Source organism: Scyliorhinus canicula, chromosome 6 (genome assembly GCF_902713615.1).
Source record: "Scyliorhinus canicula chromosome 6, sScyCan1.1, whole genome shotgun sequence".
Taxonomy (NCBI): Eukaryota; Metazoa; Chordata; class Chondrichthyes; order Carcharhiniformes; family Scyliorhinidae; genus Scyliorhinus; species Scyliorhinus canicula.
Genome location: NC_052151.1, coordinates 84,069,250 through 84,082,973, shown reverse-complemented (window position 1 = coordinate 84,082,973; position 13,724 = coordinate 84,069,250). Strand labels below are relative to the sequence as shown.

At 44.5% G+C, this 13,724-nt stretch overlaps 1 protein-coding gene across 5 annotated transcripts in view; it reads right to left on the bottom strand.

The window, feature by feature from the left end:
* Positions 1 to 13,724, bottom strand: part of bach2b (BTB and CNC homology 1, basic leucine zipper transcription factor 2b) — a 327,096-nt gene that overhangs the window by 14,321 nt on the left and 299,051 nt on the right. For all 5 annotated transcript variants that reach the window (XM_038799588.1, XM_038799590.1, XM_038799587.1 and 2 more), the window contains one exon: positions 9,834 to 11,372. In XM_038799588.1, the coding sequence (XP_038655516.1) occupies positions 9,834 to 11,372 (1,539 nt within the window). The remainder of the gene's footprint in view (positions 1 to 9,833; positions 11,373 to 13,724) is intronic.

Genomic DNA, 13,724 nt, shown 5'->3' with positions numbered 1-13,724 from the left:
CCACCTAACCTGCACAACTTTGGACTGTGGGATGAAACCAGAGCACCCGGAGGAAACCCACGCAGACACGGGGAGAAAGTGCAAACTCCACCCAGTCAGCCAAGGCCAGAATTAAACCCGGGTCCCTGGAGTTGTGAGGCAGCAGTATTAACCACATACCAAAGCAACACATGCTAAGGACATATCTGTGATGAAAACCTCCCATGTAAACTCGTCTCTGTAACTGTACCCTTCTGGCAATTATGGTTTCTAGTGGCTAAGTCTATTCCATTGACAAACTCCTCAGTTCCAACCAACTTTACTCTTCACAAATTTGGTCATTTTTGCTATTTGTTAAATCAAAATATTATTTAAAAATTAAGGTCTATATGTAAAGTGTAAATAAGCATATGAAACAATAGCTGCTGTCTAATTGAACAGGGTGAGTAGCTTTATTGTAAAACCCCTGCTATTATTTCATATGCCAAGACCACCATAAGTAGGACACTGCCAAGAAGAATGCATTTTGATAAGGTGACACCAGGCAATTTTTAAAAGTGTTCAGATTGCTGGAAGAAGGGAAGTTTGTGGGAGTTACGAAATAGCAAGTTAGGAGTTTCAATGAGTATTAATTTTAACACAGGGAAGATACAGAAAGCAACAGCAGAGGTAGAAAGGTGTATTTGGAGCTTAGGAGGAGTAATCAGAAGCAAAGGTCATAGCATGATAACTAACGATGCGTTATAGCAGGGTCACTAAACAAGTTGATAAACTGTTTTTTGTATCCTGTTTCATAGTATGATATTGGATGTTAGAACAGCTTTTCCAGGTATCGGAGCAGTAATTTGTAACCTTATAGTTCCAATAGCGGGAGATAAAGAAAGTAACATTTTAAGAAAGTAAATGCGACAGGTAAAAGACATTGGAGATGTGAATGCCTTAACAACAACTTATATTCCTATAGTGCCTTTAACATAATAAAATAATAAAACCTGGAGTGTCAGAAGGGAAGTCTTACTCTCGCCTGTGAAGAATTTGCTTTGACCATCAGCATCGGAAAGACAAATGTTGGTCAAGAATTTGCCAAACCTCCATCTATCAGTACTGACGTTGGAGGTTTTTCAGAGCTTCACATATCTGGACTCCTTAATCATCAGCAATTTGTCACTTGATGCTGAAATTAACATGTGCATCGCAAAAGCTTCTGCTGTTATGTCCAAGCTGAGTGTGGAACAAACAGCAACCAGGCTGAGAACACCAAGCTGAGTGTCTACGAAGCCTGCGACGTCAGCGCTCTCCAGTGACATATGCTTGGACATAGGCAGGAGAAAAGGCTGAATAGTCTCCACCTTCACTATCTCAGACATATCTTTGGTACCTCTTGGCAGGATAAGGTCCTGCAGAAGGCCCTGGAGTGTGCAAAGTCCATCAGCATTCACTCATTGTTAAGTCAATGATATCAGATAGATGACAACGATTTATCCAAAGGCCTTCTGTACGGCGCACTGGCCACAAGATCATGATCTTGCAGACATCTACACCTCAGCTACAAGAGCTTTTACCACGAGGTATGAAGCTAGCAGACACCGGCACTGATAATTGGGAGGATGACTGTTAGGAAGAGCTGAACAGAAACAAGAAGAATCAACAAGCAAGCTATGTCACTCCAAAATTCACTATGACCCCTTGTAGCCCCATGCCAAGGTAAGCCAAGCTGTGTCCCTCCAACCAGCCCCTTAAGCCAAGCTGTGGCACTTCCATGCCCCTGATCCAATATAGAACCAATGAACCCGATAGTGACAATACCACAGGGCAATAAATGTGTCAATCATTCAGAGCCTTTAACATTGCAATAGCAGAAACTGAAAGCACTTGAAACCTCTTGATCTTTTGTAAATAAACATTGTGAAAATTACAGCAGTGTTAAGAGAGCCAGATGGTCAACCAAGCAACAGTTTCTCTGGGGCTCAAGTGTTTTAGTACTCTAATGGATTTCTGATTTCTCAGCCAAAAATACATAATCAAGCTTAGCTGAGAGCCCAGTAATCCATTACTCAGTTGAAACCTTGTCAATTGCTCAATAAATGAATGTGAATTACTTCTTAAAAAAGATTTTTTTTTAAAAAACATTCTACAGCCACCAGGGTGATCATTGGTTCTTTAGAACTGTGGGTCAGTGGTCAGCAAAGTGCCATAGCTTGGCATTGGGGCATGAGGAGCAATGAAGGGTGGATGGAGGCATGAGGTGGCATGTGGAGTGTGTGTGGGGGACGTGCGGGGGCTGGAGGGTATCTTTTATTTTTAACTGGGCTGAAATCGCACAACACTGAGTCAGACTTTTCAAATAGACCACCCTGACATCTGGTAGCCCCTGCATCTGCCTCCTACCTTTTCCTGGGGTTGTGTGGTGAATCACATTCCTCGTAATTCACACTGTTGTTATATGGTATGTGTTGTGTCTATGTAAACTCGGTATACGAGCAGTTGCGCGGTTCTGCCCATAGGGGGAGATGAGGAGTTTGTACTGGGCTCCACCCTTGGCTCCGCCCATGGCTCCTCCCACTAACTGGAAGTATAAAGATCTGCGGTTGTGAGCCTGCCTGCCAGACAGACTCTATAGTAAGACTATTAAAACCACTGTTCACTTCCAACCACATGTCTTGTGAATTGATGGTCACATCAGGTTGCCTGGCCCAACTCCAGCCTACACCCACCCCTGTCCCTCCACAATGCAGATCCCGTCCTTGAAGGCACATTTCCCCCTGAAGCGGGTAGGCCGAGCCGGGTATTCTAAGTTTAACAGAGGCAACTGGGAATTGCGTGATAAATGGGTCCTGAGCTGACCAGAATTTAAGTCTCACACCAAAGAAGGCACTTGCCTAGGTGTGTAGAATAGGGCACAAGATTGGAGGTCTGTTTTATTTACCTTTCGAAATAACTCTGCATAACCTCATTCTAGATGCCTGAATTAAGGGATTGTAGATGATCTGAGGAAGGAACTAGCTTACTGCTCTGCCTGGCCTTTCCAAACTGTATGTTTTATATTCTAATATATATATGGCTGTAAACAATTTAATTCAAAGTGCGAAACTGGAATGGTTCTGTGGCTTCAGGCTATTTGGAAGTCAGCACATTAAACTTATAGTAATTAATTCCCATGTGTAGAAGTGACAGACTCTCCTTTGGAAACAACTCCCTGATAAATTACTTTTATGTCTCATTTAGATGCACTAATCCAGTATCAGCACAGAACTTGGGAAACAGAGGTAGAATGGGAACAAAGGTTTGTGTGAGCTGCAAATTACAACTACTTTGGAAAAAGCAGCACTTTCCTAATTGCCTGTTATTATGCATCTGCCTTTGTACAATGCTCAGGGATTTCAGCAAATTGCATGTAATCAGAAGTTATTCCTATGATAGTTTGGCTTGATCAATGACCAAATTAATGAACCGTCAGGATTCAAAACAACAGAGGGATGTCGGTGCTAACGCCGCTGTGCGAGAATCATGAGTTTGAGCCGGGGGGGGGAGGGGGGATGGATAGTGTATACAGGAGGTGGAGGGAAGTTGGGCTGGTCAAGGTGAGGGATCTGTATTTGGAGGAAGGGTTCACCTTCTGGAGGAGCACAGGGAGAGGGTAGAGCTGCCGAGGGGGACTGAGTTCAGATATCTGCAGGTTAGGGACTTTGTGCCAAAGGTCTGGAGGGGGTTCCCTAGGTTGCCGGGATACACCCTGCTGGAGCGACTGCTGCTCCCGGATGTGGAAGGGGAGGGAAGAATTGGGTATATATACAAGTGGCTGGGGGAGCAGTGAGGCAAACGGGTGCTGAAGATCAAGAAGAAATGGGAAGCGGAGTTGGGAGGGGAGATCAATAGGAGAGTATGGAGTGAGGCACTGCGAAGGGTAAACGGGACCTCCTCTTCTGCAAGGATGACCCTGATACAGTTTAAGGTGGTGCACAGGGTGCATATCACTCGGGCAAGAATGAGTTAGTTCTTTCAGGGGGTAATAGATGAGTGTGAGAGGTATGGGCGGGGGCCAGCGAATCACGCGCACATGTTTTGGGATTACGAAAAATGGGAAGAATCTGGTTGGGGGTGTTCGCAGATTTAGCCAGGATAGTGGAGGAGGAGGTGGACCCTTTGGTGGCGATATTTGCGGTCTCAGAGAAGCTGGAGCTCATGGAAAGGAGGAAGGCCGATGTCTTGGCCTTCGCTTCTCTGATTGCACGGTGGCGAATTTTGCTCGAGTGGCGGTCGGCATCGCCACTGGGGGTAGCGGCTTGGTTGGGTGACCTGTACGGTTTCCTGCGGTTAGAGAAGATAAAGTATGAGTTAAGGGGGCTCTTTAGCGGGGTTTGAGGAAGGATGGGGGATGTTTGTGACCGTGTTTGAGGGGCTGTTCGGCGCAGGGGAGGAGGGGGTGAAAAAGGGGAAACATCTTTCAGACTGTATAGTTGATCGTTGGGAAACATGTTTCCCGAGGTGTTTGTTCGCTGTAACCTGTTTTGATACATGTTTGTAATAAAATACATTTTAAAAAGAAGGATACAAAAGAGCATCCGAGGGGGATAATGTATAAATATGGGAAAAGGTCAGTCGTCTCTTGGCTTGCCAGTTGAGGCAGCACGCAGCCTCCTGAAAGATTAGTCAGGTTCGAAATTCGGGTGATGAGTTGGTGTCCTCGCCAGATGAAGTCAATGGGGCGTTTGAATGTTCTATTAGAACCTTTATAGGTGGGAGTCACCTGGGGAGGGGTTGTATATGGTGGAGTTTTTGGAAGGCTTGGAGTGTCCCAAGGTGGAGGAGCAAGATCGGGAAGAGCTGGAAGAACCTTTGGGTGTAGAGGTGGTCCTGACAGCTATTGGGCAAATGCAGACTGGTAAGGCTATGGGGCAAGATGGTTTCCCGGTGGAATTTTATAAAAAGTTGACAGAATGGTTAGTACCGTTACTGGTGGAGATGTTGGAGGACTCGGTAACACAGGGTGCACTGCCAAGACGTTGATGCACGCGTCCATTTCACTCCTTTTAAAAAAGGATAAGGACCCGGTGGAGTGCGGGTCATACTGCCCGATTTCCCTATTAAATGTGGATGCTGAGATGTTGGCTAAGGCACTAGCACTAAAGCTGGAGCAGTGTCTCCCTAAAGCTATCAGGGTGGATCAGACAACTTTCGTTAAGGGTCAGCAATTGTCCTCCAATGTGCGGCTGTTGTTAAACGTGGTGTTGCCCCTGTTGGAGGATACGGAGCAGGAGGTATCTGAGAAGCACTGGATGCACTGGATGCTGAGAAGGCTTGGGGGTATTTGTTTGCAGGACTGGAAAAGTTTGGGAAGGGGCCTAAATTTGTCTCGTGGCTACGATTGTTGTACAAAATACCGAAGGCAGCACAGTAGCATTGTGGATAGCACAATCGCTTCATAGCTCCAGGGTCCCAGGTTCGATTCCGGCTTGGGTCACTGTCTGTGCGGAGTCTGCACATCCTCCCCGTGTGTGCGTGGGGTTCCTCCGGGTACTCCGGTTTCCTCCCACAGTCCAAAGATATGCAGGTTAGGTGGATTGGCCATGATAAATTGTCCTTAGTGTCCAAAATTGCCCTTAGTGTTGGGTGGGGTTACTGGGTTATTGGGATAGGGTGGGGGTGTTGACCTTGGGTAAGATGCTCTTTCCAAGAGCCGGTGCAGACTCGATGGGCCGAATGGCCTCCTTCTGCACTGTAAATTCTATGTAGAAACTATGGGTGCTCCATGTCCCCCCTCGTTTGCGTTGGCGATAGAACCTTTGGCCATTGCCCTGAGGATTTCAGATCAGTGGAGGGGGATGAGAGGGCGGGAGGGAGTGCAGGATAGGGTGTCCTTGTACGCTGACTATCTCCTACTGTAGGTGACAGACCCAATCCCCACCATGGGCAATGGAATGTCGCTGCTGAGGCGCTTTGGCTCTTTTTCAGGGTACAAATTGAACCTGGAGAAAAGTGAGTGTTTCCCGGTTAATCTCCCGCGGAGGGGAGTCAATCTGGGGGTGTTACTGTTCTGCTTAGCGGGTTCTCATGTCAGATATCTGGGGGTCCAGGTGGCCCAGGATTGGGCCCGGCTCCGAATGTTTAACCATACGAACTTGGAGGGAAGGGCCAGGACTCATTTACAGAAGTGGGACAGTCGCACTCTGTCCTTGGCGGGCAGGATTTAGTCGGTCAAGCTGAATATTTTACCAAGATTTATTTTCCTGTCCTGGGCTTTGCCTAGGGAAATTGATTTTTTCAGTGGGAGAGGGTTGTGATTTGGGTATTGTTTGGGTGGGATGTGTTGTTTTGGTTTTATGTATAAAATGGAAGGCGTTTGAATAAAATTATATTGTTTTAAAGGGATGCAGAACTGCAAGAAAAGCAATTTTTGTAAAATTTCCTATACTGTAAGTGCCTTTAAGCAACTCAAGTTGAAAGTGGAGTTAGCAGCAATGAGTTGACCACTAAAGAATGATTCACTCATACGAGTGATGGATATTTGACGTCTACAATGACAAAGCATTCTTGTGTTAACCATTCTATTTTGGAACGTGTTAACGTACATTACTGTGATGTGTTCAGATTTTTTTTTTAAAGACAGATCAAATTATTTTACTTCCATCACCAAAGCTTTGCTATGAGGCGCCGGAGTGTGGCGACTCGGGGATTTTCACAGTAACTTCATTGCAGTGTTAATGCAAGCTTACTTGTGACACTAATATTATAGGGGCTGGTTTAGCACACTGGGCTAAATAGCTGGCTTGTAATGCAGAACAATGCCAGCAGCGCAGGTTCAATTCCCATACCAGCCTCCCTGAACAGGCGCCGGAATGTGGCGACTAGGGGCTTTTCACAGTAACTTCATTGAAGCCTACTTGTGACAATAAGCGATTATTATTATGTGTTATTAAAACAGGGTTTGCAATACAATTAGGTATTTGAAAATATCAAGAATATTATGATCACGGATTAACAATGATAACGAATTAAGCATCAAAGCTGGTCAATGTTGTCATCAGTTATTAATAAAGCAATATTGCAATTATGTAAAATACAGAAAGGAGACTGAAAGACCAAGCCCCTAAAGACACTGCCCAATACATTAACAGTTTCCTTCCTCTTTCACAGTGTATTGTGTTCAACCTTGCTAGCTGCTATTTTTGATACCTCATTCTCCTCTCTCTGCCTATTGACATTCATTGTGTTTATTTATAGTGCAACGGAAATAATGACATTCTTGGTTAAAAATGCATGCAAGCATTTTTTAAAAAAAAATCAGGCTTTCATTCATTCAGTCTATGCCAATGATCCCGGTACTAAATGAGGTTTAGGCATGCGAAGCTGATCGTGATCCATTAATCATCTGCAGCATATATCATTGTATTACACTGTGTCAGATTAGGGATGTTAATTTTCGTTTGGCAATTTTACAATCCGACTATAAAGTAGTGAATTATGGTAAGTTTTATTCACAGTCGCCCTTTCAAAAAATGTTCTCTTTTACAAAATGGTTGGCATAAGTCAAGCAAATAATTAAAGCAGAATGAAAATCCCTTTACAGGGAATCGTCCACAATATAGCGAGGATGGGCAAACAATCTGTTCCCAGGCATCTGCTAAAATCACGCTTTAGCTTATCTCAAGGCAGTGCATGCAGGTTGACCAGTCACCCATCTCGTGTTTTTCTGTGGAGCACGGTTTCATCTTGGCACAACACCTACTCTGGACAACAGGCTGAAATTAGAAACTGTGCAAGGGATATTTTGCCGTCCTCTGCCTGGCGAAAACCAAGCAGTGGCAGCCCGAAAATTATGGGAAATAATTTAGCACCTCGATTCTACCATTTTGTCAGCATTTTCAGAACAATGCCAAAGCCAATGTAGGCATTTAAATAAGATCCTAAGAAGGAGAAGCCGACTGTTGATCCAATCTACAGTACAAAGGTTCCTCCGTGCTCCACAAAAATAACCTGCGCTGTTGCTACACTGGGTACTCTCCCTCTCTCCCAGTTTTCTGCTTTACAATGACAGTGACTGCATGTCAAAATTATTTCACTGGGTGTATAACACCTTGGAGCATCCTAAGGCCACGAAAAGGCGATATAAATACAAGCAGCGGAATTCTCCATTGGTGGGATCCTCCAGTCCACCGGCAGCGTACCCATAGCCACGGGTTTCCCGATGGCGTGGGGTAGCTACAACGGGAAATCCCATTGGTCGGCTGAGGGAACGGAGAATCCCGCTGCCGGTGGGGAGTGCGCCGCTCCGGAAAAGGCGGCTGGTGGACCGGAGAATCCTGCCCAAGGCCTTTTAAGACCCTCCACATCTCTGATCAAACTTCAGTCAATCCTTCAGATAGCTGCTTCTTTGGCCTAGTGTCAAGTCTTGTCTGATTAAATTACCATGAAGATCATTTGGCTATTCATTTTTACAGTAAAGTCACTTTGAGGATGCATGTTGTTGTTAAATCATCACTTTGATCACAACATTTGCTGATATCTTCTTCCATGGCTCAATACATTTTCTGATTACACCTCTGGGACATTTTTCTATGTTAAAGGCGCTAAATTAAGTTGAAAAGAGAGACATGTTGCTGAATTTAAGACAATCAATCCAGCTCATAACGTGGCTCATTTACGCTTGCTAGAAGCTGTCATATGCAGGGACCCATTCTCTGTAAACAAAAGGCATAAGTTCAAGCCTATCGTTGAATTACCCGGGAGCCTGGGGAACCAATAGTTTTCTCTTGTTTTCTCCATGGCCAATCAGAGTCAACTTGCCAACCAATCAGCACCCTTTCGTCCAGTAGCATAAATTGTGGTTGTTTGAAATGTGGAGTTCTTGTGTTAGTCCTGATGTGTGCAAGACTTTTGCAACCTGTCTTTCTTATCAGCAATATTCAAGTTTGGTACGAGCAAGTGACTGTTTAAGCGCAAGTTGTTAATATGTTTTTCTTTTCATGTAAAAATGTTAACTAAAAGACAGGACAAATTAAGTGGACACAAACATTGCTGTTGTCAATGTATCAATTATATCGAATTCAAATTGAGAATAATTTTTGGACATTCTCGACCAGCACTATTTAAAATAAGCAGGGTTCATTCAGTACTGCACTGTGTATGAAAACACAGTCCGAAAGGTGCACAACGTCCACGTTTATTAACTGTTCAACCATGTTGTAATTCCGATAAGTATTCATGTCTTTGCAATAAATTATTTATTTGACCTTTCCTTCGGGTACATTGAATGGATTTCTCCCCCAATCCTACAAGTTTCATCCATCCCCATCCACCCGAACTGGCATCTTTTAGCCAGCAGCAACAGCTGCCAAGGACCATCCAGACATGTCCTTACTCTATAGGGTAAGAAATAGCTGAGCATGATGACATTTTACAAACACCCAATGTGCTTAAAATGGTATGAAAATTTAACAATCAAGCACCAACCTCTCCTCACCACATTAATCTTTTCAAAATAAATGTGTTAATGTCTTCATTAAAATAGTGGAGGGAAATTTAATATGTATGTCTTTACATGTTTCTAAAATAACTTTGTGAGGGTAATTTCCGTCTATAATATTTTCTCTCCCTCCCCTTTTGGAAGGCATTTTAGGTTATACTGGATGCAGTCCTACTCAGCATGGCTCAGATCAAGAACAAACTGTAGCAGGACTCAAATGTGTGGCCATTATCATGCCACGATTCTAAATATTGGCATACTGGCACTTGGTACCACAACATACTATTCTCAATCCAGTAATACTGGCAGCTTTTCCTTTTTTGTGTGACATTCCTAGGAAAGGTGAATTTACTACTGGAAAAATATTTTATTAAAAATATTGCTACTGTACCTCACGGCCTCTCTCTCGAGTTGAGCATGATTCACTGTCCCCTTCTGAAAAGGATCCAGATTCATCGCTGGAGTTGGTGCCATAGGACTGCTCACATTTTAATGGTGGTTTACATTGACTGTACGTTGCATCTCCCATCATTCCTAGCTCTTGTTGATCTGCGGATAGGAAGCGCGTTCCTTGTGAGCAGGGAGAAGTGGACAACTCAAACTGGGGCAAACTGCAAGGAGAACCACCACTTCCGTCTTCGGGAAAGGAGTAGGAGGAGCAGGAACTCGAGGTTCTGGTCCTGGTCTCAGATGGAGGAGACCGAGGGCACACTTTAATTGGCACTGGGCAGCTGGTTTTACACGTAGGTCGAATTCTACATGAATTCAACGGCAATAAAGGCTCCATTGAAAGTCTAGTAGAAGCACAAGTCTGTGAACATGGAAGTGACTGGCTAGTACCACTCCACAAACCCTTTGGCACATGTTCAGTAAGTTCGTCCTCTAGTGAACTCCCACCAGGATACGAATGTGCAGCAGGAGTGTTCATCGTGTCCAAGGTACCAGAAGAAAATATTACACTTTTTCTGTCCGATTCCAGTTCTTGTTTGCAAATCATTTCACAAGATGGTCCTGTCATTGGATTCCCAACAGTAAAGCTATTGTTGTCTTTCTGAGGTGTGCAGGACAGTCCATAGTTCTCGCTATAAGGCCTGTATTCTGTTTTGAGGTCACCCTGAGTCATTCCCTCTTCAAGGGAACACGATGTTCTGGTGTCTAAAGGTTGTTGCAGTGGATTTTGTCTCTCAGTAGATTCTACATCATTTTTTTTAATGAACCTTGAACAAGGAGGTGTTCTACTTTTGGGTCTATCAACACACATTGGACTCATCTGCTTGATATCCATTTCCTTATCTGTAATTACATGCTCCACTGCACCAGGTTCACCTCCAGACAAGCACTGGATAGCCTTTTCTCCTGCAATTTCTAGTGCGTGTGGTTCGATTTTTACCTGTGCCTTTCTATATCCTTGAGTTTGGGTATGGACTGGCCGGTCTTCTTTAAATGTGCTTGAAAAACCTGAGGTACTAGTATGTGGTGTGCTATTGATATGCTTGGTGCAAGCAAGCTGGTATTTCCTGTATTTGGGGCAGCGCCCCATATCATCATTTGATGTAACAGGGATGGATATAACAGCTGGTTCTTTGTCAGAGAGTCTAGATGATGCTTCAAATCCAAGGGTCTCATTACAAATTCTTTCCCTGGAACAGGTTATCTTATGAGTTTCAGATTGCATATGTTCTTCCTCACCTGCGGAATTCCCATCTTCTTGTGCATCGGATTGTTGGGAATTTGACATTTTGGTGTAAAGAAATAAACCGTCCTTTTCATTAAAGAGCTGGGCCTCAAGGAAGCGGAAACAGGAGTCCTCCAGATTGTGCATGTGCAGGATTTCAGCACAGTGCATGACCTCTTGGATGTTGTCTCTGCTGAGTAATAGCTTAGCAGTGTAGGCAAACTGCAACAATGGGCTAAATCCTCTGGCGGTGACCTGCAAAAACAGGGAAATTGCCAGCATTACCATCAGCAGTGCTATTATCCAAAACACTTCAAGTGTAGTTAGGTTTTCTGACAGTTCTAATGGTCATTAACAAATACTGAAAAATACCAGTTAATCTTTCATTGGGTCAGCAGTGAACATTCCATACTAATATTTCCTTTGGAAAGCAGGGTCACTGCATGTTGGTGCACAACAGATGAAAGGCTTTCGTTACCTGCATTTCAGCAAAATGATGCGCAAATTCATAACTTGATGAACATTTAATATACTTTCATACAATAATATTGAACAGTTGTTTTAGAATTACAGTACCCCAGACGACAGTGTACTTTAGTGCTCTTTTAGCCCTGAGAAAGAATATCATAATGACTCAGACAGAAGGCTGCGAGCTCTAATCTCAAATGGTTATTTAAAATTTGCCTAGTCTCTCTGGCGGAGTTTCTGAGGAGCTTTGTGAACCGATAAAGCAATAAACGCTTTTCTACAAAACCATCTCTCCCAAAGTGCAGGATTACTTTTAGCCTCTTTAACAGGCAAGTGGGTGACACAACTTATTTTACTGATATGATGAAACCTAGTTTGTACAACACTGCAACCTCAGTTTCCTCTCCAAAATCCTTGAATATCTCCACATCCAATTCTTATGGACCTTCTTGCTTCAACTCCGGAAATCAAATGTTACTATCCACCTACATCGCTGGAATGGTCCTAGTCAGTGTCAGAAATGACATTTTTCAAGACTGCGAAATGGTGTCCTGTCCTTCCAACCCGTCCTTCACCTTTCTGCAGACTTTAACAGGTCAATTACACACCATCATCCTCCAACTCTTTTCTCTATTAACCAAAATGGCCTCGCTTATTTCCTATTTAATGATCGAACTGTAGCCAGAGCATCTTTATCAATGGTTTATCTGCCCTAGACTGTTAGCTGAGGATTCTCTAAAGACCCATCCTTAAACTTTCTTCTCCCTCATCCACATAATGCTCCTCAGTGACATTTGCCATAGATGTGAAGCCAACACCTTCCATGAGCTCCAATGATACAACCTTTCCTTTCAAATGTTTACACACCTTGTACATAATATATACACATATGTATTTTATGAGCCCTTTATTTGGTAATATTATTTTCTCGTCTGGTAAGTTATAAAGGTGGGTTTGGCACTTTCCCAACAGGAGACTCTGTGCCATAACTTTAGATTACTTAATGTGACAATCGTAGTACCATCTGCAGACACAGTGGGTGGGATTCTCAGAGCCACCGCACCAAAATTGCGCTTGGCGCGGAGAATGCGCGCCAGACCCGAGATCGGGCCCGACGGTGCTCTCGTGATGCTACGGAGAATTGCCACCAATCGGGCGCACGCGGTCGAAGTGACGCCGGTCGGAGGCCATTGAAAAAGGCCAAGTTCCCGCCGGCGTGGTTCTCATGGTTCCATCCGCCGGGAACTCAGCGTGACAGCTGCAGACTCAGTCTGTGGCCACCTAGTGGATGGCGGGGCAATCATTCACTGGGGGGGGGGGAGGCCTCCAGAACGGCCAAGCTACTGATCAGGGCCACCGATCCGCGGGTGCGCACGATCTGGAGTGGAGGGGGGGGGGGGGGGGGGGGGGTGACGACCTATTTTCTTGCTGTCGCTCCGTGGTGTGGGTCGGCCATGTCGCGTGGGACAGCCGACACTGGTCGCCGGCGTGCGCATGCGCGGACCCCTGACCAGAAGTGCAGGGCCCTGTATCGGCAGCCGGAGCTGCGAGGAGCACTCCGGGGCCCTGCTAGCCCCCTGCAAATCGCAGAATCACCCTGGACTTACACAAGGAAAGTCCAGAGTGATTTGCGCTTTTTTTCCCGGGCGTGGGGACATAGCCTTAATATTGGAATACTTGAAAGCACTCACTGCATTTAATATAGAATAATATAATTATGTATCTAGTACTTTCGAAGAAAATAAAGATGGAATAAATTGATGGTGAAAACTATCTGGACTGGAATAAGTCTAAGCAACTTAAAGTGATAATTTGTTTTAGCACATGGCTTCGATATGCAAGATTGATCCGCAGGATATATTTTGGGTAAATTAAATTTAAAAACTTGGGATCAGCAGCAGTTTTTCTTGTAAATGAACATAAAATCACATATATTGATGTCGGAAATATGGTTGGAATTTTACATGCCCATCCCTCCCAGGAGCAGGTAGGTGAGAAACCAGGTGGGAGGGGGGAGCAGGCAAAGCGGGAAGAGAAATAACAATTGCCGACCATCCTCCACTGATATTTTCCCAGCAGTGGAATGAATGTCGCGTGGCTTGTCAACCCTTGGGCCTTTAAGTGGGAGGTGAGAGCGAC